Source organism: Manduca sexta, unplaced genomic scaffold, assembly GCF_014839805.1.
Source record: "Manduca sexta isolate Smith_Timp_Sample1 unplaced genomic scaffold, JHU_Msex_v1.0 HiC_scaffold_1801, whole genome shotgun sequence".
NCBI classification, from domain to species: Eukaryota; Metazoa; Arthropoda; class Insecta; order Lepidoptera; family Sphingidae; genus Manduca; species Manduca sexta.
Genome location: NW_023592702.1, coordinates 2,912 through 25,553, shown reverse-complemented (window position 1 = coordinate 25,553; position 22,642 = coordinate 2,912). Strand labels below are relative to the sequence as shown.

The window sequence follows — 22,642 nt, the reverse complement described above, 5'->3', positions numbered from 1 at the left end:
AATAATCGAATCATAATAAATCAGCAGTAAGTACAAATTTATAAATTATCTATATCCTAGTTATGTTTGCTTGGTAATTATTAGTTGGTAGATTTTAGTTTTAATTTGTCTTTTTGTAAAATATCAACATTGCTAAGTACGCAATGTTGTTATTTGTGAGTGTTGTGTACTCCTATAACTGGTACACACATCAGAATGTGACTTTGCTACTTTTATGTTATTAACAAGAAATGTGTGTACTGTTGGAGAACCATATTTAAATAAATAAATAAATATAACCATTGGGTGTTGTAACTTCTGTAAAATTATATTTAATAAACAAATAAATATTGTGCAAACACATTCTATGTTTTGTTAATATAACTTTACCCCGGAGCTCTTCACTAGTCTTTTACGCCTCATGTCACCTTTAAGCTTATAATAATAAAGGCTAAATCGCCGCTCGTGTCTACTCTGATTTAATACCGGCAAACTTACATGACGCGAAGAATATCAATGACTTGTACATTAATATTACGAAGCTCTTGATAGCCTGACCATAGCGGTCGAATGTCACAGGTGGTTTTGTATTTATGGGGCCCCATAGACGCTGGAGCAAAAACAACACAAAAGTCTCCTCGTCACCAGGTTGGCCGCGTTTTCGGCAATTGTGTCCCTACTTTATTGTTTCCGATGTGACTGAAGTATTTTAGTGGTGTTTCCCAGCAAAAAACATTTTAATTGGCCCTTTGTTGCTATTATAATTGTTTAAATCTGTATTAGCTGTAAGTTTTCCATAATCAGTAAAATAAAAAAAAAAACAAGTTGCCCGTGACTACGTAGAAACTAAGTCTCTCAGAAATAAAACAACTTGTCAGAGAGTCTGACAATTTGTTTTAGTATTCTTTACATTTTTAACGCAAATAAATACAATTATAAATATACTTTGTTTTATTAAGTACACCACACTGTATATGCATACGATGTTTCGCCATAAGTAAATGATTTAACAAAACACATTCATGTTGGACATAAATAAAAAATACATTGTGAATTAAAATTGCGGAGTCGGGAACTCTGAATACTCATTTTCTTCTTAGTATTTTGTGTGTAGACACTATGAAATGAGTTTTCAAGATGAACTTAGAATTAATAACAAGAATTGCGACATTAGTTTCATAATATATGAAATGAGCACTATTTTCTATGTTTTTTTAACCTAGTTAAAAATGTTCGAAAAACAATGTCGTTTAAGTCAATAAGCCTTTCAACCGTTGATATATTCTTAATTTATTTGTGGGCCTCATAATAGAATATACGATGTAATACTTGGAAGAAAAAAGTATGATAAAAAATATGTATGTTAAATATTTCCTCTATTTTGAAATAAAATTTAACAATAAAAACATTAAAATTGTAGGTAATTAATGTGTCCAGACCTGAATTGCATTACAGTCCCACTACTGGGCATGAGCCTCGACGAATTAGTGTCATAAACTAATTCCATTGTAATTTCAGGTACATGATAGATCGTAAATCCGCGACACACGTGTCACCGAAGGTTCAAGACCTATTCTTTATGATGGCTGTATCGAATTCCTGCATGGACCCTCTCGTGTACGGCTCTTATACATTGGACCCGAGGACCTTCTCCAACAGTATCAGGAAAATATTCTGCATCACATCCAGGACTACTGACATACCTGGTAAGAGATTAATGAAATTTAAGTATGTTTATATATTAAAATTAAACTATTTTTTGGATTTTATCGCGGTTTAATGGTTTAGTTTTCTCCCGATGTTTCGAAGGCTTTGCAGCCTATTTCTGCGTAGATCGGACCACCAACATCTAAAATTTTAAAAGTTGTATATTTGTAAAATGTACGTAGATATTGTGACTGATTTTGCGAATGTACAACACCTCAGTCCCCCCCGTGACCATGAAGGCTGCAAAGTCTTCGAAGCGTCGGGAAAAAACTAAAATATTAAAACCGCGATATCCGAAAAATAGTTTAATTTAAATGTCTAACATTCGCGTAAATATAAGAAATCATTATGTTTATATAATTAGGTATAATCATATTGAATTTTCTTTTCTGAGTTATATTTTATGTGACATGGTTATATTATTAATTAATTTAAGAGCGAGGCTGTTACAAAATATATAAATACACTAGCTTTTGCTCGCGGCTTCGCCCGCGTGAAGGTGTTTTCCAGGATAAAATTCCACTGTTTGATAAAAGTCTTGCTACATATTTTCCCGGTACTTATAGGTTCAAACTAATTTTATCCCCAATCTATAATTTCAGTTCAATCAGTCGAAAATCTAAGAACATTTATACAAACTTTCATCCCCTATTTTATCCCCTTAAGGGTAGAATTTATCAAAATCCTTTCTTAGGGGATGCCTACGTCATAGTAGCTTTATGCATGTAAAGTCTTAGCCCGATCCGTCCAATGGTTTGGGCTGTTCCTTGATATATCACTGTCAGTCACCTTTGAGTTATATATTATATTAACAACTGAAGTTAGCTAAAATTGAGTTTCTCGAAGCCGACCACTATTTATGTACTATGTATTTTGAGACTATGCAATTTTGTCGCATTCGCGATTCACTCACTTTTGTTGAGTTTCAGAACGCGATATTAGATCCTCCAACGCGCACGCGAATTTGAACTTTATGCAGCGGTAATAAATTACAAATTGACTCTCCATTTTATTTAGAAAACGTTTGTATGGGAAATAGAAAAATGCTGTTTTGAGGATTTTCCCGGCAATTATTCGAATTTTTCTCACCTTTTAAACCTTCCCTAGACCTCCACGAATAATTCAAGACCAAGATAAGATAAATCCGTTCAGCCGTTCTCGAGTTTTAGCGAGACTAACGAACAGCAATTGATTTTTATATATATAGATTTCTCTTGAATTAAGAATATAAAAGATTTACAAAATATAAAAAAAGCAGAAAACATTTTAACAAATGCTAAGTGTTAATATTGTTTATCACATTTATGTGTTCCCAGACGTAAATAAAATTCATTTTATTTTTGCGTTTTCAGCGTTCCAACTACGAATATAATTCTTGAAAACAATTGTATCTACTGTTTTCTCAATTACATGTAAAATACAATTGTTTATACGATTATATTATCTACAGTTTTCTAAATAACATGTTAAATTAGGCACGCCTCAAGCAACACTTTGTCCCAATAAGAATAAATAAATCGGGAAAGACATTTACATTAGGCACGATACTCGAAATTAATTCATTAAATTCTGTTTCGCGATTGCCATTTCTATTCCAAAGAGATTTAGGACTGTAATTGAATTACATTTACACTATCACCTCGAAAATTATATTATAAAATTTAAGATGGAAGAAACCTTCGGACAGTATAGTTTATTAAAAACGCGGTAAAGCGAAACATTTACTAACCTCAAACGACCTTCCAGTGATAAATGGCTGAATAAGACACTTCCTCATTATGATATAAATTTAATACTACTCCGAGAGCTTACCAAGAATACCCATTAATCTTACTGGAATTGAATAAACGTCAGCGTAATGCAGAGAGTTTTAAGTATACAGACTATTTTGGTTCCACTAAGTTTTGTTTACGGCTTTGCCCGCATGAGTATTTTTCGGGATAAAATTTCCGCTATTTATTTTCCCGGGATGAAAAGTAGACCTTGTACTTCTCAGGGTCTCAAATTATCTCCATACCAAACATCGCATTCCGTTTGATAGTTTTTGAGTTTATAGCGTTCAGAAAGACACGAGGCGGGTGACTTAGTGTTACAATATATAAGGATTATCGTCATGGTGCTAATTATTATCGTCATGATGCTGGTGCTAGGATATTTGTATTCGGATCCAACAGGCCAGCATAATTGTATCGACTGGCAATGGGGAAATCATTGCGCTTGAGTCGACATTCTACTGGATCCCACTTCATTTACCATCAGATGCAGCGAGGTCGGTTCGCTGTGCACGTATTTATTTATTTATTTATTTAAATATGGTTCTCCAACAGTACACACATTTCTTGTTAATAACATAAAGGTAGTAAAGTCACATTCTGATGTGTGTACCAATTATAGGAGTACACAACACTCACAAATTAGTAGGTACGCAATGTTGATATTTTACAAAAAGACAAATTAAAACTAAAATCTACCAAACTAATAATTACAAAGCAAACATAACTAGGATATAAATCCTTTTATAAATTTGTACTTACTGCTGATTTATTATGTTTCGATTATTGAGGGTACGCAATGATAGTGGGATTAGTTTGAGTTTTGTTTAAGGTGTTCTAATATTTTTTTCTTGTAAATGTTTTGTGAATCATGAAATATGTCTATATTAGGGTTGATTTTATTAACAGAGTTATAAGAAATGCATATTCTGGATATGGGCGCTTGTGAACCTAGATTGGTTCTAGACGATGGGGGGCAAAATGTGTTTTTTGTCGGATATCTAGGTATTTTAGACGGGACTGAAATGTTTATATTGGACAGTAACGAATTGCATTCAACCTTTGAGTTTACTATTTTGTATAAAAATAACAAGTCGTGGAAACTTCTGCGTTGACGAAGCGACATCATTTTAAAGAAAGACGTATTAAAAAATTCTGATCGGTACAAAACGTATAGCCGGGAATAAATTACCGTTGGGGTTGGAAACTTAAACATGGTTTATGTTCTTGCTGCCAAGCAATGTTCAGTCACTATTGAGTTCCGTGTAACCATTGTAACTATTTAACATAATAAGACTTACATCTCATATCTCAGGAAGGCGAGCGCAATGGAATACTAAACAACACTTTGTAATTCAAGGTGGTGGATGGTGTTTCTACTGTTTATAGGCAGTTGTATCGCTTACCTTCAGGCGAACGGCCAGTTCGTCTCGTTATACAAAGCAATAAAAAAAAAATTATTTCCCTGAACCCTTTGACAACTTCTACGTAATTTTAATAACTTGCCCTATTTTACAAGAATGTAGGGAGGTCATTTATCTTTAGACTGGTATTGCGCGCCTTCTTTATTTTTACTGTCTGTTCTGAGAGCATATAATTCATATCACTGCCTAAGTAGCGTAAATGTATTACGGTTCGAGTGACATGCTAAAGGTTTGGCTTCGGACCTCGTGTCAGCAAGTGTTATGGGCTTTTAGTGTTGTACCAGCAAGTAGTCCGGAGTGTTTTTGTCCGATGTTTGGTAATAGACCAACCCCCTATTAATCGATACTTAACAAAACTCACGAAATGTGTTTGTGATACACCGCTGCCCACCCCTGAAAGGAAAAGTGATGCTATGTATTTATAAAGTTTATATTTTCAAATAGAGTCACATTTTGGGGGCGGGTGTTCATTTAGATAACTTATTTGCTCTTACCATCGAGGAAAAGCCGTAACTTTTATTGATATTGTATTTCGCTTGGCTCTGTTAGTTTAAAAACAGTTCCAACCCGTCACGCTATAACAGTGAACTTGTTACCGAGAAACCCTACTATGCGTTAAAAGTTCCAGATCACAATACCGCTAGACCTTGTATTTTAGAAACAAAATATATGGGCTGTAGCATTGTTAATATGTGCTAACACACTTCATCGCACAAATAGCGAGTATACATACAGTCAAAGTATAGTATATATTTCACATAATATATATTTTCTCGCTCACTCGTCGCTATCACAAAGCGGCTCACGGTGCGGTTAGGGCGGCGAGTTCGTGGCTTGGACTTTAGGGCGGCGAGTTCGTGGCTTGGACTTTAGGGCGGCGAGTTCGTGGCTTGGACTTTAGGGCGGCTAGTTCATGGCTTGGACTTAAGGGCTGTGCGTTCGTGGCTTGGACTTTAGGGCGGCGCGGCGAGCGGCGTCGCTTATCAGCGTGCGTGATGACTGACCACACCGCGTGACTCTTAACCCCTTTTTCCTGGTGGGGCCGTAAGAGTCGAATAGAAAAAATATTGTATAGTAAGTGACGTGGATTTCGAAACTTGGTTGCTTTAAGACCATTCCGAATACACATTTCTGAATGTATTCGTTCATGTCAGCATCGTTTCAGAATCGTTGGTTATTGTACTCATTCCGATGGTTGAAAAATTCAATTATTATTTTATACGAGCACGGGAAAACGACCCAATGCACTTGATAATAAATGGAGTGACATTCGAATAGAATATTGATTGACGAGAAATTATTAATTTTCCCTTGCCATTCGAAACCATTATGTCATCCTGTTCCAAAACCTTGAATTACAAAATATTGTTCTTTATTCCATTGCGCTCGCCATCCTGGAACATGAGATGTTAAGTCTTATTAAGTCCAGTAGTTGCACTGGCTACAATATCCTTCAAACCGGAACACAACAGTGATTATACACTGCTGCTTGGCGACAAAAATAGACATTGCAGTGGCACATACACAGGCGGACTCTCACGTATAAGAGACGTACCACCAGTAGATATATCGGTGTTTCTTCTTCTCATACGGCGGACGCTCCAACGCATTTTTTTTTATTAAACATTCGATATCATTAAGCTATGTCACGTTTACGAGGGTAAGACGTCTTGTATCTGTGCAGTGAAACAGTATTCAAATTAATGCCATCTCACATCTGTTTACATTCCGTAAATACGCGGCTTAATACAACCCAATTGCAGTACAGCCCAGTGGCAAAAGGTGACATTTTCAGAAAGAAAGGAAAAGATTTATTATTACATTCAAATAGTATGAGGTGCATATAGTCACAAAACAAGAAAACAAAGCAAAAAAGGAAACCCGACATATAATACATTACTCATATTATATATACCAATAAATGCGGTCTAAAAGTCGTTCTGATGATATTTAGATTCTACATAAAGAGACGCCGACAAGAATCGGGTTATATGGATTTTTCACCACTGTTACATGCAATATGTCTGAAGTTAGTCATAATGCCCACTTTATCTGTCGTCATCTAGTCTCCAGTTTACCGTATTCGTGGCTAACTTCATCCCAGCAATCAAGCGACCGTACTGTGCGTAATTTACTTCAGGAGAAGTCACAACTACTAAGGAAGGTCCGTTAAAAGATAAATTAGTTTTTGTCTGTTATAATTACTTTTTATGAGATTTATAGCCAGTAATTATATTAAGCTTTAAGGAACCTTATTTTATATGCATAGACGGGGTGTCCCAAAAATTGTGTCAAGCGGAGGTCCAGAGTTAGAGCACTACTTGGTGTATCATTTAAACAAACAAATATTTAAATTAATTTCTGTTTAAATTGCAGTATTCATTTTACTTCTTGATACATTGACTTTTTTGCGTCTAGATTTCTAGACATATTATATTATTTAGGTCTATGATGATAAACTAGGAAAAAAGCCGCTCCAGTAAGTGCGAAACATCGGTAGAGATGTTTTTCCCGAAACGGCACGGTTTGTTTTTTATCCAATTTTGTAAACATGAGAGTAGCGCGGTAATATGATTAGTGTCTGAGATGGTGATATTTGATGAGATACATGACCCTATTACGTAAATACTTAATGCTGTGTTATTCTTATTTTGAGATACTTCTCTACTATTAATATATGTGGATGTATGACTGGAAGTGTGATGTTGCCGCTGCGACGAATTCTTTAGAGTAGTAGTAGTGACCATAGAGCAACTAAAATTAAAATTGAATTTTATTTATATTTTTCGAAGCTTACACGTTTTTAATTTACATTGACGGAGAGAGTAGTATTTCGTTTTCAAGAAGACTAATACCTGGTCATTTTGAACCTAATGTAATATTAAACGACACTGTATAGGTATTTAATTTACGAATTGTTTTTTTTTATTACCAATATACCAAAAATTCCTCTTACACTGAGATATTTTTTTGAATTCCATACGGCAGTAAATATTCACAATATGATCACGTGACCTACCTTCAACTATCAATTACTAATTATCACAGGAATAACATAATGATCATTTATATTTCTATTCTCGCAGGAATTTGTGGACCAGTGATCAAAAGTAAAAGCACAGAAAACAATCAAGATAACGTGAGTACAAATATTCAGTTATTGATGTTATTCGCCTCTATCCGAGCCCAATGTTTTTGTCATTTGTTTGTTGAATGTTTTCCGTATGCTGGACGATGAGAGAACAGTTAGATAGGTCACTAATCCACCAAGTGCTTTAAAATATGTTCCTTTGTTATAAATAAATCGCAAAACGCTTTTATTAGCGCTCTTAAACACTAATAAAAACAATAAAACAAGCACTGCAACACGTAAATTAGACACCACCACACGTAACACTCAAACAAACTTAATTACAACCACTGCACTCCGCGGTCGCACACAATTCAGTGTTCGCTTCAATATCGCTTGTAGATATTGGTCGTAGTTCGATTATCGCTCTTCATCGCGTCGCTAACAAAACCGACCAGCGTCGCGTGTCGCCGTTTATACGGCCGCTTGTTCCATCTATATCCTTGGAACATTCTCGAAAGATCGGGAATGGTCGGGAACCCTTTTGTATATTAAAGTCAGTTATCGACACCCACGACATTCTCGAAGCATCGAGATCTTTCGACAACGTTCCAGCGCCGAACCTTCCACATTTGGGTAGACGCTATTATTGGTGTGTACCTATAGCTGTAAGATTATGTTTTAAATGGGAGGAAATTGCAGCTCGTCGCGAGGAATAAACAAATAAATAAATAATACTTACATTAAAGTTCATATATTATACATATTCAACACAGGTTATTGATTTATACTTCTAGAGACTAGAATAAACAAAATGTAACAAACTAATAATATATTTTAGCCTTTTTAAACACTTATTTTTAAACAGCAATCGCGTTTTATTTTTTCAAATGGGGAATAATTAATTTATTAATCGTTTTTCATTAACAGATATTTTTACGGACATTTTATTTAGTAGGTTGTAAGGATAGAGACTTAGGGAAAAGAAAGGTGAATAATTATAAATTCTCTCTATTTTATGATTCGCCCATTTTTATATACGGGCAGGGCATAGGGAACCTACTGCACCTGATGATAAGTGTAGTCGGGTTCAATAGAATGTCCACCGACGAGAGATAATTACCCCTCGACAGTCGACACAATTATGCCGGCCTGTTGCAACCGGATATACACAGGCTGATCCCGGAACGCGACACACTTACATGGGTCATTATGGCTTTTAACACCTTGAATACAGTGGTCGCTATCCGAGCAGATATAAAATATAAAAAGGACATATTTTATATCCGACCACTAGCAAGAAATAAGAGATAACAAGCAAATCCATAGCTTATACAAATAACGGTTATGAAAGGCATAGCGATCTTAATCTACGACTATCATATAAACACCGTTGTTTATTTATTTTGCCCGGAGTAGTATAGAACGCTTTTCCTGTTTGAAGCACACTGTAGGCTGTAGCTAGTATAATTAAAAGCGTTATAGGATAGAGGACTGACACCGTGGTTTGGCGACAAGCGCAGTGCAGTTAGGCAGTTTGTAATTAAAAGTTCCAGGTGATATTGCTGTAAAATAAAATAAAATGCTTTATTCATCACGTAGGCGAACATAGTTGCACTTATAAGTCAAGGTACATGAGAATATTTAATTATTATTTAAATAAAGTTAATTATACAACTGAAGATATTTTATATTGAACATAAAATAAGTAAGAGACTATAAAGTAAACAAAGAAGGCAGCTCGGACTGGCAGGAAAGAAGAAATAAAAAGATTTATATAATCTTAATAAAGATAAAGGGAGGAACGCGTTCTCACCGGTGGGGACGATAAAAGCCCTAACCTAGCTAACCTACCAGGCTTTCACTAACTACCTAAGCGATGACTATCCGAAGAAGAAAGGCAGAAAGAAACACCGGGCTTTTTTTGTCATCAATTGTTCATTGTATCTTTGTTTTTTGCTTTGAATGGCCTCTTGTAGTGTTTTCTATCTCGTGGCTTGTTATTACCAACTTGTACTTTATTTTATCCTTAAGGGGTTGGCAGAGACGCAACTGGTGCATCCTCTGTCCACCATGTGTATTCCGTCTATTGCCATATGGGCACAAATTCCAAATTTCGGTTTGATATTGAGTAGAAAAACCAAATATCAAAATAAAGATTGCATTACGAGTTGAGTTTTAGTTTAATAAAATTGTTAAAAATTTTATATTTTTTTTCCATACGTACCTAATTGTAATTTAATAGTAATCAGTAAGGTATTTTTGTTATCTTGTATTCATTACTATTTCGCACTCTTAATAAAATAATGACCTATTTCAAAATTGTTAATTTGTGGCAGTAATCGGAAAACTAATTTTTGTATGCTACCTTTTGTTTGAAGTTGTTATAAAATTGACCTTATTAAAGATAGGTAAAGAATGAAACCTATAGCATGAAAAAAAAAGGGAAAAAACTAAAATGTCGCAAACAGAAATTGGCTGTTTGACGAGTCCCCCGAAATGGCAATTTTGGAATGGGTTATTATTTTATTAAGAGTGCGATTTGTTTCCGGTCACTTTCTTCTAGATGTACTAGCTTTTGGTGAAAACATTGCTGGATTTTGTTATTTTTTTGTATATTCAGTTGTAATTGTTCTATGTGTTTCCCAAATACTAGATAAATAAATAAATCATATTGTCCGACCCGGGGATCGGACCCGAGATCGAGATCAAGATCGACTACGCCACCGAGACAGGCATTTCCTATTTAGGTAATAAAGAAAATAAAAAGAATTAAGTATGCCCCTTACGTATTTTTTTGTACATTCAATTGCAAGGTTTGAGAATTGAAAAGGATTTTAATATATTAAAAATGTATCTTACATGTCAAACTTGACTCAAAGACTACAAAATCGTCATTTATTGAGGAATAAAAATACAAATCATTTATTCCCACAAAAATAAATAATTCGTATTTTTTCACAGATAAAACTGAATTCGACACGTCAATTCGTCCACTTCAAAGATCTATCAAGTAAGCAACCGTGTGTGAACTCGGAGCCTGTGGTTTTCACGACAGTAGACCAGCCGATAAAGCCGGCGATAAGTTGCGACCTGTATGTGGTGCCAACGCCTCGGACGCGATTCGTATCATAATATGTTATTCTTAGTTTACTATAATATCTGTGGTGTAGATACGTGGTATATTATAATATCTGTGGTATAGATACGTGGAGTCAGTGGCGTAGCGTGGACTAATATAGACGTGGGCGAAGTCGTATCAGCGAGCCCCTTCCCGTTCCCAACATCTACCCAATAAATTTATCTTATCCAACGTGCACTTGGCATCGTATCTAAAGATTCCTCGCAAGGCCCTTTTAAGTGCGAGCCCGTGGGCAAGGGCCCACTTTCCCACGCCTAGCTACGCCACAGCGTGGATTATTATATTATCTGTGGTCTACTTACACGGTATATTATAATATCTGTGGTGTATTATAATTGTGGTATGTGTACTTGGTGTATGTATTATATGTGTGGTACTTGGTAAAAATTAGGCCCATAGACAAGGATTCATGATTGATTCGGGCTCGGAATCGGTATGAAATAAGCTATTGAACACAGTTTAACAAAAATAAATCAGACCATGTTATAGTACGTTGGTATTTAAATCATATTTCTTTAGCCAAATAATTAGAAAGATAAAGCTGGCTTTTTATGAGGTAGACACTGAAATTTCTTTTTTCCTCTCTTTAAGGGTCTCGAGTATTTCCTTATTTCTGGACTGTTACTATTTGTAATAATACTTAATAATATAATGTTTCATTCGTGATCAAATCAGAAATGAGGAGATCAGTAAAAGAACGAAAGTCACCGACATAACCCATGGCATTAGTAAGCTGAAGTGGCATGGCAAATAGCTTGCAAAATTTATAGCCGTAGTGGCACGAATGTTCAGGACTGCAGGCCATGAACTGGCAAGCGCAGCATCGGACGTCTACCCACGAGCTGCACGGATGACCTAATAAAAGTCACAGGAGTTGACTGAATGCGGACCGCTTTTAATAGGTAGACCTAGAAATCTTTGTGGGAGGTAGCGGACATCCTGCGGCTGTTGATGATGATGATTGTCTTATAAAAAGTAGATAACTATTTTCATCTCTAACTCAAGTTTCGCGACCTTATGATTTGGTTTCTTTTTGTTAAACTGTGTTTAATTCGACGGTCCCTACGTATAGTATTGCATCCGCAAAATGCTATTTTGCAGATTCGATATTTTACATAGGGACCGTCGAATTGTTTAATTAAGATTATAAAGGTGCAGGGTAAAGGCTTAAATGTGATTGCGATAATGAGTGGCTGTTTCCCAGTTTACGAGTTTTAGTAAGGGGAATTTACGTAACAATTTTGAAGGTTTTATCAGTGGTTATCTAAAGATAAGTACATTATACTAGTTAATACATTTGCTGATCATTTTAATGTTTAGGCTAGAAAGAAAAAATATGTATGAATTGTGTTTGAATGATATGTTGATCCATGCCAAAATATATTTGTAAATATGTGAAACTATTTCCAAAAGCACCGCCTACATTATGGAGGATAGAGTAAATGGAATTAATGTGGATTTTATGTGCGAATGAAAGATCTCTAACATATTTTAAGGTGAAATATTTTTTGTGGTAACCACGTGCTCAATATGAAAGGTGGCACGTAGAAAACAAATTTAATTAAAGAAACTTTCTTTCTTTCCAGTGTTTATATTAATATAATAATATTGATGTTTTATGTTTTGTAGAAATAATTTCAAACTTCGCAGATTATAGTGTGAAGTATCAAGTTTTGAACAAACCCATTTTTATTTAATGGAAAGACAGCTTTGACAGCCGTATAGGTAAACAGGTTACTTTTGACTCTATTACCTAGCTATCAAGACTGTCATTTGATTAGATTGCTCGTAATTGCAAAAAGAGATATTCCCGGTTAACGGAATAGGGACCCTTGAGTAAATACTTTTTGTTAAATGTTCGTAATATTTGTACATGACTCCGAGCTTAGACGAGTGTAACTTTAATAGTAGTCTTATTGACATTCACTGCCTCCTTTGAGCATATTTGCGAGATGTAACCTATACATCGTATTCATGGGCGCCGCCAAGTTTAATTTTAGAGAGATACATCTGCACCTACGCCATATACTATATAATACCATATAGTTTTTTTAAAATTCATATTACTCTGCTTTTAAAAAATGGCCTATCATAAAAAATCCTCTGTCGTCGATAGTTTCCATTGTTGCAGATTTATTCAGTGACATATTTTTTGTGATTTATTTCTGGGTAGGGGAGTTGCACCCCCTCCCGGCGCCCATGTAGGTATTGAAAACTGGCACGACAATAAACATTAAGAAACGTTATTATTGAGTGCGTATATATGTTTTATGTATAGATTTAATGGATGAATATTTTAATATATGGTTTTATCTGTAAGTAGCTAGAAATTTTAATAAATGTTGTTAATTATTAAAATTTGTTTTATTTATATATAAAACTAATAATATCAACCCTGTATTATATACTGTCCCACTGCTCGGCTCAAGCCTCCCCTACTACTGAGAGAATAGGCCTTAGTCCACCACGCTGGCCTAGTGCGGATTGGTAGACTTCACACACCCTTAAAATTCTTATAGAGAAGTTTTCAGGTATGCAGGTTTCCTCACGATGTTTCCCTTCACCGTAAAAGCATGTGATAGTTCACAAAGAATACACACATAATATTTTAGAGAAGAGGTATGTGCCTAAGGGATTTGAACCTGCGGACATTCGTCTCGGCAGCCCGATCCACACCCGACTAGGCTATCGCCGCATTGTTTTATTTAATTAATTTGAAATATATACAATATTTTGTTAACAGTAACAAACAAAAATATTTAAGAATTTCCACTTCTAAGAAACCCTTAGAAGTTAATATAAGTAGAATAAAAGTCACATTTCAACAAAAATATTTTTTATTGTTTAATGTAAAAAAAACTATTCTACACTTATGTACCTATTTGGTGACGTTAATTACAAATATACATACATATTATAGTATATGTCAACTGATTATATTCACAATTATATAAAAAATAATGTTTAAATGGAAACACAAATTTACAAACATCACATCAATACGTATATTTATGCTTATAATTAACTAGACTAGAATATTATATAGCCTTTGTACATTTTTAGTTCGAGCGAAACTCGATAGATTTCTATAAATGGTACTATTCCCTGAATTTGGGTAAAGCGTCATGCTATTTCGAAAAGCAGCGAGACTACACAATAGGTCTCTTTTTTCCAATATTTTTCTATAACTTATATTTCCACTTTTGAGTGTTTTGCGGTAAAAAGAATGTTTCATTTAAAAATATTATATTTTTATTCTGAAAATATTTTTTAATACGTCTGCTTCCTTCTCTTCAAGAATAACACCCATATATATTATGATTCTCTTTGAATAACACTAACGGACAAATCATTTGTCCATTTACTAAAGCGGATTTAAACAAAGTGACACAAAAACTTTTTACTAAGTGATACATTAGTCTGTATTCTTTCATGAATAGGAATATGGAGGCCAGAAATTACTATTAAAACTTTTTCTGATAAATTGACAATTTTATCGGCCATTCTGCTGCCCATTCAGACATGAAAATAGGTCTTAACAACAAAATTTAAAGTTACAAATTGCCTAACTCAAAGCGACCGCACACAACATAATATCTATAACGAACATGGAGGCATAATAAAATGGAAATATCTCAGGTGTTTGTATTCTATAACAAAATATGTAAAGTTAAAAAAAGATATAATAAAAATATTATGGTTATGTTTTTATATACTAAACCCTCATTGGAAGATACGTAGACCAGTTTCTTTAAAACAAATATTAATCTTAATATAATGAACCATGACCATTGGAAACCGAAGAGATAATCTAAAGGTAAAAGTCAAATTATAATTAGGTATTATTGCCAAAGACAAGTGTGTACGTGAAATATATAAATCATTTTATAGTTGCCAATCTTTCAAATACTGGAAAGTAATTTCTTATACGAGAAAAAGAAAAACCCTTTGTATTACTTGTAAAATTACGTATTATGGTAAATACCAATTGCGTCTCTCTACTGTATTCCACAAAGTTTATTTTTCTACAATCATTAAAAATCGTCTTTTATTTTCATTTGCAATCCACCAATTATTGTCCATACATAATGCTCGTGTTACCACATGTAAGTTTCTTACCCATAAACATTCTTAATCAATGATTAAAATAATCAGTATTTTGTTATTTTCCCTTTGGTAGATATTTGTATCCAGTCTAATATCGACTACTATCACAAGGAGAAGCTGGCAATATTGGCCTACATAACGGTGTCGCATTTTGGAATCAGCCTGTATATATCTAGTTTCGAAAGGGCTGACGTAATTGTGCCGAATTGCGAAGTCTAGACTACAGGAGCGGCGTAAGGGGTAGGTGAAGCCCGCAATATTGGCCCACATAAGGTCGCATTCTGGAATCAGGCTGTATATATCTAGTTTCAAAAGGGCTGACGTAATTGTGCCGAATTGCGAAGTCTAGACTCCAGGAGCGGCGTAAGGGGTGGGTGAAGCCCGCAATATTGGCCCACATAAGGTCGCATTCTGGGATCAGGCTGTATATATCTAGTTTCAAACGGGCTGACGTAATTGTGCTGAATTGCGAATTCTAGACTCCAGGGGCGGCGTAAGGGGTGGGCAACCGGCCGGGGCCTCACGCTTATATGGGTCTCGCGTTTACAGGGGCCTCGAGCGGTGTCTTCGAGGACCTTTTTTACGATCTTACGATGAAACTATTTAAACCGGGGACTATGTTTGCTCCACTCGGGACCTCGCATCGTTTTTTTTTGCTTTCGTCTGGGGCCTCACGTGGTTTAGGGCCGGCCGCCAAAGCTGAAGACTACACATCTCTCAAAAAAAACATGATTTTTCTGGTATAATTTATGATTTCATTCTTTAAAAACTGAATCGAATTCTGTTACATGTTTGAAATTCTTTGTTGCGGCATCACAACACTGTTGAGGTATAAAGACAGATTTACAAAGAAAAGGAATTACTTTTTAGTCTCTTCAACTGATATGAAATTAGGGAGACAAAATACCAATTAGTTAAGACGCTAATTAAAAGCATTTATCGGTAATTGAGTACAGACGTCGCACATTTGTTTCATTACTAACTTAACCCATGAAGCATCGGAATGTTTGCCGGCAAACATGACAGCTACATTGACATTTACGTCTGTCACGGGAATATAACCTTATATACTACATAATAAGGTTATTTTTCCGTGACACGCGTAATCATGTAGCTGTCATGTTTGCCGGCAAACATTCAGTTGCTTTAAGTGATTAATTAGGCATAGGTGATACCGAGCGCCTGGCTTGTAACGCTTTGTTGTCGCAGTACGCTCTGATGTCTTCGATTGGCTGCATCAGGAACACTGGCACGTCGTCGTCTCGTTTCTGAAATGTAAGTATTTTTATAGGAACATAAATAATTGTGTAGTGCCTATAAAGGAGTCTGCCCAGTACGCCGTTTCATTTTGTGAAGTTTTAGGAACGTGTCGGGCAAAAAAATGTGTTGAAAATAATGATCAGACAATGATGGAACGGTCTAGTGGATATCCATCCTTTAATGATACCTATATATAGGTATCCTTAAAGGATGTTTGAGAGAGAGGATACCAAAAATCACTAGACACTGATTATAATTTTATGGAGATGTATTATAGGGTGTTGCATAAAAAGGGTATCAATAACTATTCGACACAAAGGTGAAAGGATAACTTTTAGCGTGATAAAGTTGGAAAAATATTTTAATATCGAACTGCTTTCTAAGGTCCAAATGATATATTTAAATTAATATAAAACATTCTATTGCCAACATAGCTATACGTATCTAGCAATTTCATTTATTTTGAGTTTATTTTATTATATATTATATACGTACATATTAAATTTTTCATTAATCAGTTACTTATTAAGTTTACAAGTTGTGTTGCTTTATTAATAATAATAAAACTAATAAGACAGGTTATTATCAGGGTTATCATTGATACTCTTATTTGGCAACACTCTGTACATTTTAAGGCCGATTAAATGACCTTTAGTAAATTTCATATAATTCAGGTTGTATGGCGCGTTTTATAGCCCTTTCCTTTTTGTACGATAGTTTATAAAGGTTCAAGCGTAAAAACGTTTCCAATATCACTTTTCTACGTTATTAATTTTCGTAGAAGTAATTTTAAGTGTTGTACTAACGACTAAGATAACTTAATGATATTTGGAGTAAAGTTTCAAACTGCCTTAATGGCCTCTTAAAAGTTCAATGTAAAAATTACTAATCAAATTACAAATAAAATTACCAATTAAATGTTTCCAAACTGATAATCCCTGAGAATTTGCGTGACACTAACAAAACTTTACTAATACCTCGAAGAGTTTTATATTACATAAGGGTCTAAAAGACTTTCAACTTTACTATATTAGCCAGATGGATGGAATTACCTTATCAAATATTTAACAAAATATCCTGTAACGTAAATTAAAAATTAATAACTTGGGTTGTAAAGATTGTTTTTTTTTTTTAACATAGTCTGCAAGAAGTTTGTTACCCCACTTTAATTCAGGATTCAGGGCAATAGATATTTCACGTAAATTGCGGATATTATAGTCGTTTTAGTTTTTACAATAACCTGCGCATACAGTCTGGGCGCCAGGAGGGGGGTGTAAGGGGGTGTACGTGCACCCCTCTGTCAACAAATCACGATAAAAATAACTGAATGACAATAGGATATCGACCACAGAAGTTTTGTTATTATTTAGCATAATATAAAACACCGATGCGATTATCATTTGAAAAAAAAAAAATGTTATGTAGTACCTACTATAGTGTGTTAATGCAGGTGCATCTCCCTAAAAAATAATCTTAGCGGCGCCCATGTATATAGCATCAAAAGGTATATCCCAGATGATGGTGGTAGGATTTTTGCATTCGCCTGGTTGGGGATCACCGAACGTACGAGGTGTAAATCCCACCATAGTAGCCTTCATTAGTGAGTCGAGTGCCGAATTTAGTTTATGCAACTTCAGTTCCAATTAAATACTATGTGATAATATAAAACTTACGCGAGAAATATTAAATTACTAGATAACAAAACGGTTTCACTCACATTTTCTTCGTCGGAATTGTCAACCAGTTTTATTTACAACCTGCTATTTTTTGTATAGTTAGGGTTATTCCGTCTACTGGGGCATATCCGTGTTTTTTGCAATTACGGACGCTTTAATTGACAGAGAGCTTTGATAGCCGTATAGGTAAGCGTCCAAAATTCCCTATTTTCCTACACAGCTTTCAAAGCTGTCCGTCAATGAGAGTGCTCATAATTGCAAAAAGACGGATTTACCCCCGTAGACGGAATAGGACGCCCAGAAATAAATAAAAATTTGTGGTACAAGATACCGCCAACTTTATTGATCTCACAATTAAGTTCATAACGAGCGACCAATAGATGACGCCACAATCTAATTGAATTGCGCTATGGATTAAGCACTCCAATAATATAAGAAGACATCGTTGAAAGACTCGAATCAATGCATATTGCAGTTTTCGGTCCGTCTTTCTAAGGCTGCAGCTTTTCTTTTCGCATGGAGACACTCGCCGGACGTTCATTTCTGAGGAGCCGTATTTGTTTTATACCTCTAAAGGTCGCGCTTCCAGTTAGTTTCCACTGCATGGGACGGTCTTTGGCACACTACACTGCCTTACGTTTGTTGTATAAAATTAACTCCTATCACTTCTTAAGTGTTTTACCTTCTTTTGATCCTACGTAACCTTCGGCGCTACAACAGTGGTGTATAATCGATTTGCGTAAGAAGAATGACAGATCACTAGACCTTGAAAAATTAAATTAAAACCGCCATTGAAGTGTCATCGCTTTAATATCAATCCTCGGGAGAAAGATTGCGTTTAGCCTTCATTTATAATTTAATTTCATATTCATGGATTTAGAAACAGAGCAATAATCCCAGGGAATTTAGAATTTAATCAATAAGATAATAGTAAACTTTCCAGCACTAGTAAAGGGAATACATAAAATATAATTTATGAAAGCAAGTAAATTATAATCAATGAAAGTTAATTGGACCTTTTCAGCACAGTTTTTAATTCTGTTTATGAAATATTAAATTTTTTAAATGAAAGCTTGACTAGCATGTGTTTTGTTGACAGGTAATTAAGATTTGAGCACTGTTTATTTGAAAGTAATCCGAAAAACTATGGTACTGACAATTTTACTTGATGTTTAATGATTATTATTGATCCTGAGTATTTCTCTGTAGCCGGTCTATCTGAGGATAGTCATCAATATATGTACTGCATTTAGAGCGGCTACTGAGCTGAAAAACCCAAATATCACTTTGCCCGACCCGGAACTCGAACCCAGGACCTCAGAGCGCTGCCATACCGCACATGCAGTACAACTACGCCACCGAGGCAGTCTTGGTACACTGGCAGACGGATCATCTGCGACGAAACACTACTTGTAACTTTTTGACCCAAAAGTGTGCATTGCTAGACTTTTATATAGGCATTCATGCATGACCCGAGCGATACTCCGAGCAGATTAGTATAAAGTAATGTTTAATGTTTACGTTGTGGTAGCTATTATAATCGATTTAATATTTTACTAATATTAATAATTTAACGTACACGTGTTACCTATTACAAAACTAAAACAAATTAATTTCTCCCATAAATTGTATCTTTATTTTACTTTGGTCATATTTCGTGAAATACGAGCAATAAAAATGTACGAAGGCGCCACGTTTTCACAATTAAGTTAATGTAGTCGAATGGGTTTTATTTTCGGGATTGTTTTGTTCTCTGAATTAGTATCGGATGTGGGTATCACAAAGTTGCACGTATTGTGTTTAAAAATTATTTTTGGAGCATAGAATAAAGACGTAAAACGTTTGGATTTTCCGCGCATAAAAAGTCAGATCATGTCGATTCTACATTGTAAAGTGTATCCCCTTTATCCTCATAGAGTTAAGAATAGACATACTTCTCATTAGTCCCTGTCTCGTTAGGTAAAGAAATATCTTTCTAATTATCAAATAAGTATAATATAAAAGTAGAATATTTTTTTTGCTTTAAATGACGAAGCGAGCTTGGTGTTCGCCAGATCGTAATCGATATGACCGCCCTAAACAGTAGAAACACTATCCTAAACCTTGAATTACAAAGTATTGTTTGATATTCCACTGCGCTCGCCATCCTGAGACATGAGATGTTAAATCTTATTACGTCTAGTAGTTACATTGGATACAATGTCTTTTAAACCAGGAACATAACAGTGACTACTACTGCTACTTGGTGGCACAAATAGACATTGTGATGGTAGTTACCCAGGTGGTGCTCGCTACTACAAGTAATTGCTATTTCAAGCGGCGATAGCCTGGTTGGGTGTGGAACGGACTGCCGAAATGAATGTCCGCAAATTCGAAATTCAAGGGCACACACCTCTGACTTTTCTAAAATCATGTGTGTATTTATTTATCATTGGTAGCTTTAACGATAAAGGAAAACATCTTGAGGAAACCTGCATACCTGAGAATATCTCTATAGGTATTTTAAGGGTGTGTGAAGTCTACCAATCTGCACTAGGCCAGCGTGGTGGCCTAAGGCCCAATTCCTCTCAGTTGCAGAGGAGGCCCATTCCCAGTAGTAGTGGGACAGTAATAATACAGGGCTGATATTATAATTACTTTTAAGTAGTATGATTAATAGGTTTTTTGTCTAAAGCATAATTTCTGGACTCTGTTTGACTGTTAAATATTGCTTTGATTAGATCTGCTTTTGTATATTGTGCAAGAAGTAGTAGGAAAAGCAAGGGTTATCTGGTATGTCCTTAATTTTCAGTATTAACGCTTTGATAATGATTAATAGTCTTTTAATGTCTTTTGCATCTAGTTATTTATTTAGATTGTTGTGTAAGGTACGCATCAGTTTTTATGGTATAGGTGTTACCAACGTCCATACCATGTTGAATATACCGGTTCTCGTCTGATCACCAAAGTTAAGAAACGTCGGGCGCGGTCAGTACTTGGATGGGTGACCGCCTGGGAATACCGCGTGATGTTGGCTTTTTGATATTTTGTTTCTACATACATACATACATACGCGACAGGATATTGAAGAAACACACACAGCCATGTTCGTCTACATTTTGCATTGATGCGGAACGATGCTGTATCCATAGTCCATAACTTATATGCTATTGTGTCAATTTTAATCGCTTTTATCGTGCTTCACGCGACATACAGTGAAATGTTACGATGCAATCGCGCGTAAATGGAACGCGTTATCTATTGAATTGCAAAAAACAGCCGCCGGCGACCGAAATCAACGCACACAGCATAGTCTAGCTGCAGCATAGTCTCATTTTAATTCAGTAAAATACATAAAAAATAGTACAAAGCATCACGCGTTTCTTCTTATTTTGGGACATGTACATTGGCGTGCTATGGATTTTCTCTAGGGGGGGGGGGGGGGGGGTAGATGGCGAGCAAAAAAAACACGCCATATTAAACCAAAGGACTTGTAAGCGCAAGGCTTGTTCTAGAGCGGCCAAATACGTTTCTATGGTGAGCGCCGAAATCTTTCCCCCTGCCCCCCAGGTACGCCCATGGTAAGACAGCGGTGTAGCCATCAAGATTTAGGTCCCCGACTCCGGCCTAATACTAAAAAAAAAAACAGTATCACTTCACTCAACCCGGAGATCGAAACCGAGACCGCTGCCGGCAGTCGTGCCACATCTACGCTGCCGAGACATTCAAGTTTCGAAAGTTTTCTGTCGGGCATAAACTTTGGAATACAATTTACCTGAAACAAAACTTCTCCCTCAAAAAACGTGAGCTGATGTTTTCGTGTCCTCAGTAAAATCCCGACGAGTTTGTCTGATATTACCGTGTAGATCTGCAAAGAAAATTGAGAATTATTAATACTTAGTTAATAAAGTAGAAAACATTGTTATTCGGGATTATTTATTTTGCCTCTGGCTTTAAATTGCTTGTTCGATGTTGTTTATTATAATTTAGCCGTGCGTGCCTTATTGATATGGAAACATTTTTTTTATATTATGTAACTAAGGTGCTTAATGGTAAGCGATATGACCGCCCTTAAACAGTAACATCATACAGAATTTTGAATAACAAACTGCGTGGCACTCCACTGCACTCCACTCTATGTCCGATAAGAGTGGAGCATGAATAAAAATTATGCAAAAACAGACAATTTTTTTTAGAGTTTCTATTGCTTCCGCTGCGTAAACAGTTAAAGTTACGCAACAAACATGTATGACGAAATTATTCCTCTTAAAAAGTTCTAAAATATATTATAAAATATAGTCCCCCGCAGCATCTGCCTGTCTGAAGTTGATAACTCAAAAACTACCCAACGGATTTCTATGAAATTTAGTATAGAGATAGTTTGAGGCCCTGGGAGGGACATAAGCTACTTTCTATCTCGGAAACATCTTTCACGAGGGCGGAGTCGCATGCGAAGCTAGTTTAATATAATTATCAATGCCCTATTCACTGTCATGACTACTATCCCTATTAATTAAAGACCCTTG

General features: G+C 35.4%; 1 protein-coding gene, 1 long non-coding RNA gene and 1 other non-coding gene across 3 annotated transcripts; 2 read left to right on the top strand and 1 right to left on the bottom strand.

Moving 5' to 3' along the window:
* The first annotated feature begins 12 nt into the window (after window positions 1-12).
* Window positions 13-11,680, top strand: LOC115440120. The gene is made up of 4 exons (XM_030164300.2): window positions 13-26; window positions 1,498-1,685; window positions 7,969-8,021; window positions 10,917-11,680. The coding sequence occupies exons 2-4, from the start codon at window positions 1,502-1,504 to the stop codon at window positions 11,085-11,087; spliced, it is 408 nt and encodes a 135-aa protein (XP_030020160.1). The 5' UTR covers window positions 13-26; window positions 1,498-1,501; the 3' UTR covers window positions 11,088-11,680.
* Window positions 11,681-15,140: 3,460 nt separating this feature from the next.
* On the bottom strand, window positions 15,141-22,009 carry LOC119191685. The gene is made up of 2 exons (XR_005113505.1): window positions 21,892-22,009; window positions 15,141-16,469 (listed from the first exon to the last, which is right to left on the bottom strand). It is a non-coding gene; the product is annotated as an uncharacterized LOC119191685 (long non-coding RNA).
* On the top strand, window positions 21,035-21,153 carry LOC119191686. Its single transcript, XR_005113506.1, has one exon. It is a non-coding gene; the product is annotated as a 5S ribosomal RNA (ribosomal RNA).
* Window positions 22,010-22,642: the final 633 nt, after the last annotated feature.

Excerpts from the sequence above, each read along its gene's own strand:
- LOC115440120 (XM_030164300.2), top strand. The coding sequence starts at position 1,502 with ATGATAGATCGTAAATCCGCGACACACGTGTCACCGAAGGTTCAAGAC. Across the intron at positions 1,686-7,968 it reads CAGGACTACTGACATACCTG|GAATTTGTGGACCAGTGATC; the intron begins GTAAGAGATTAA and ends CTATTCTCGCAG. Across the intron at positions 8,022-10,916 it reads CAGAAAACAATCAAGATAAC|ATAAAACTGAATTCGACACG; the intron begins GTGAGTACAAAT and ends ATTTTTTCACAG.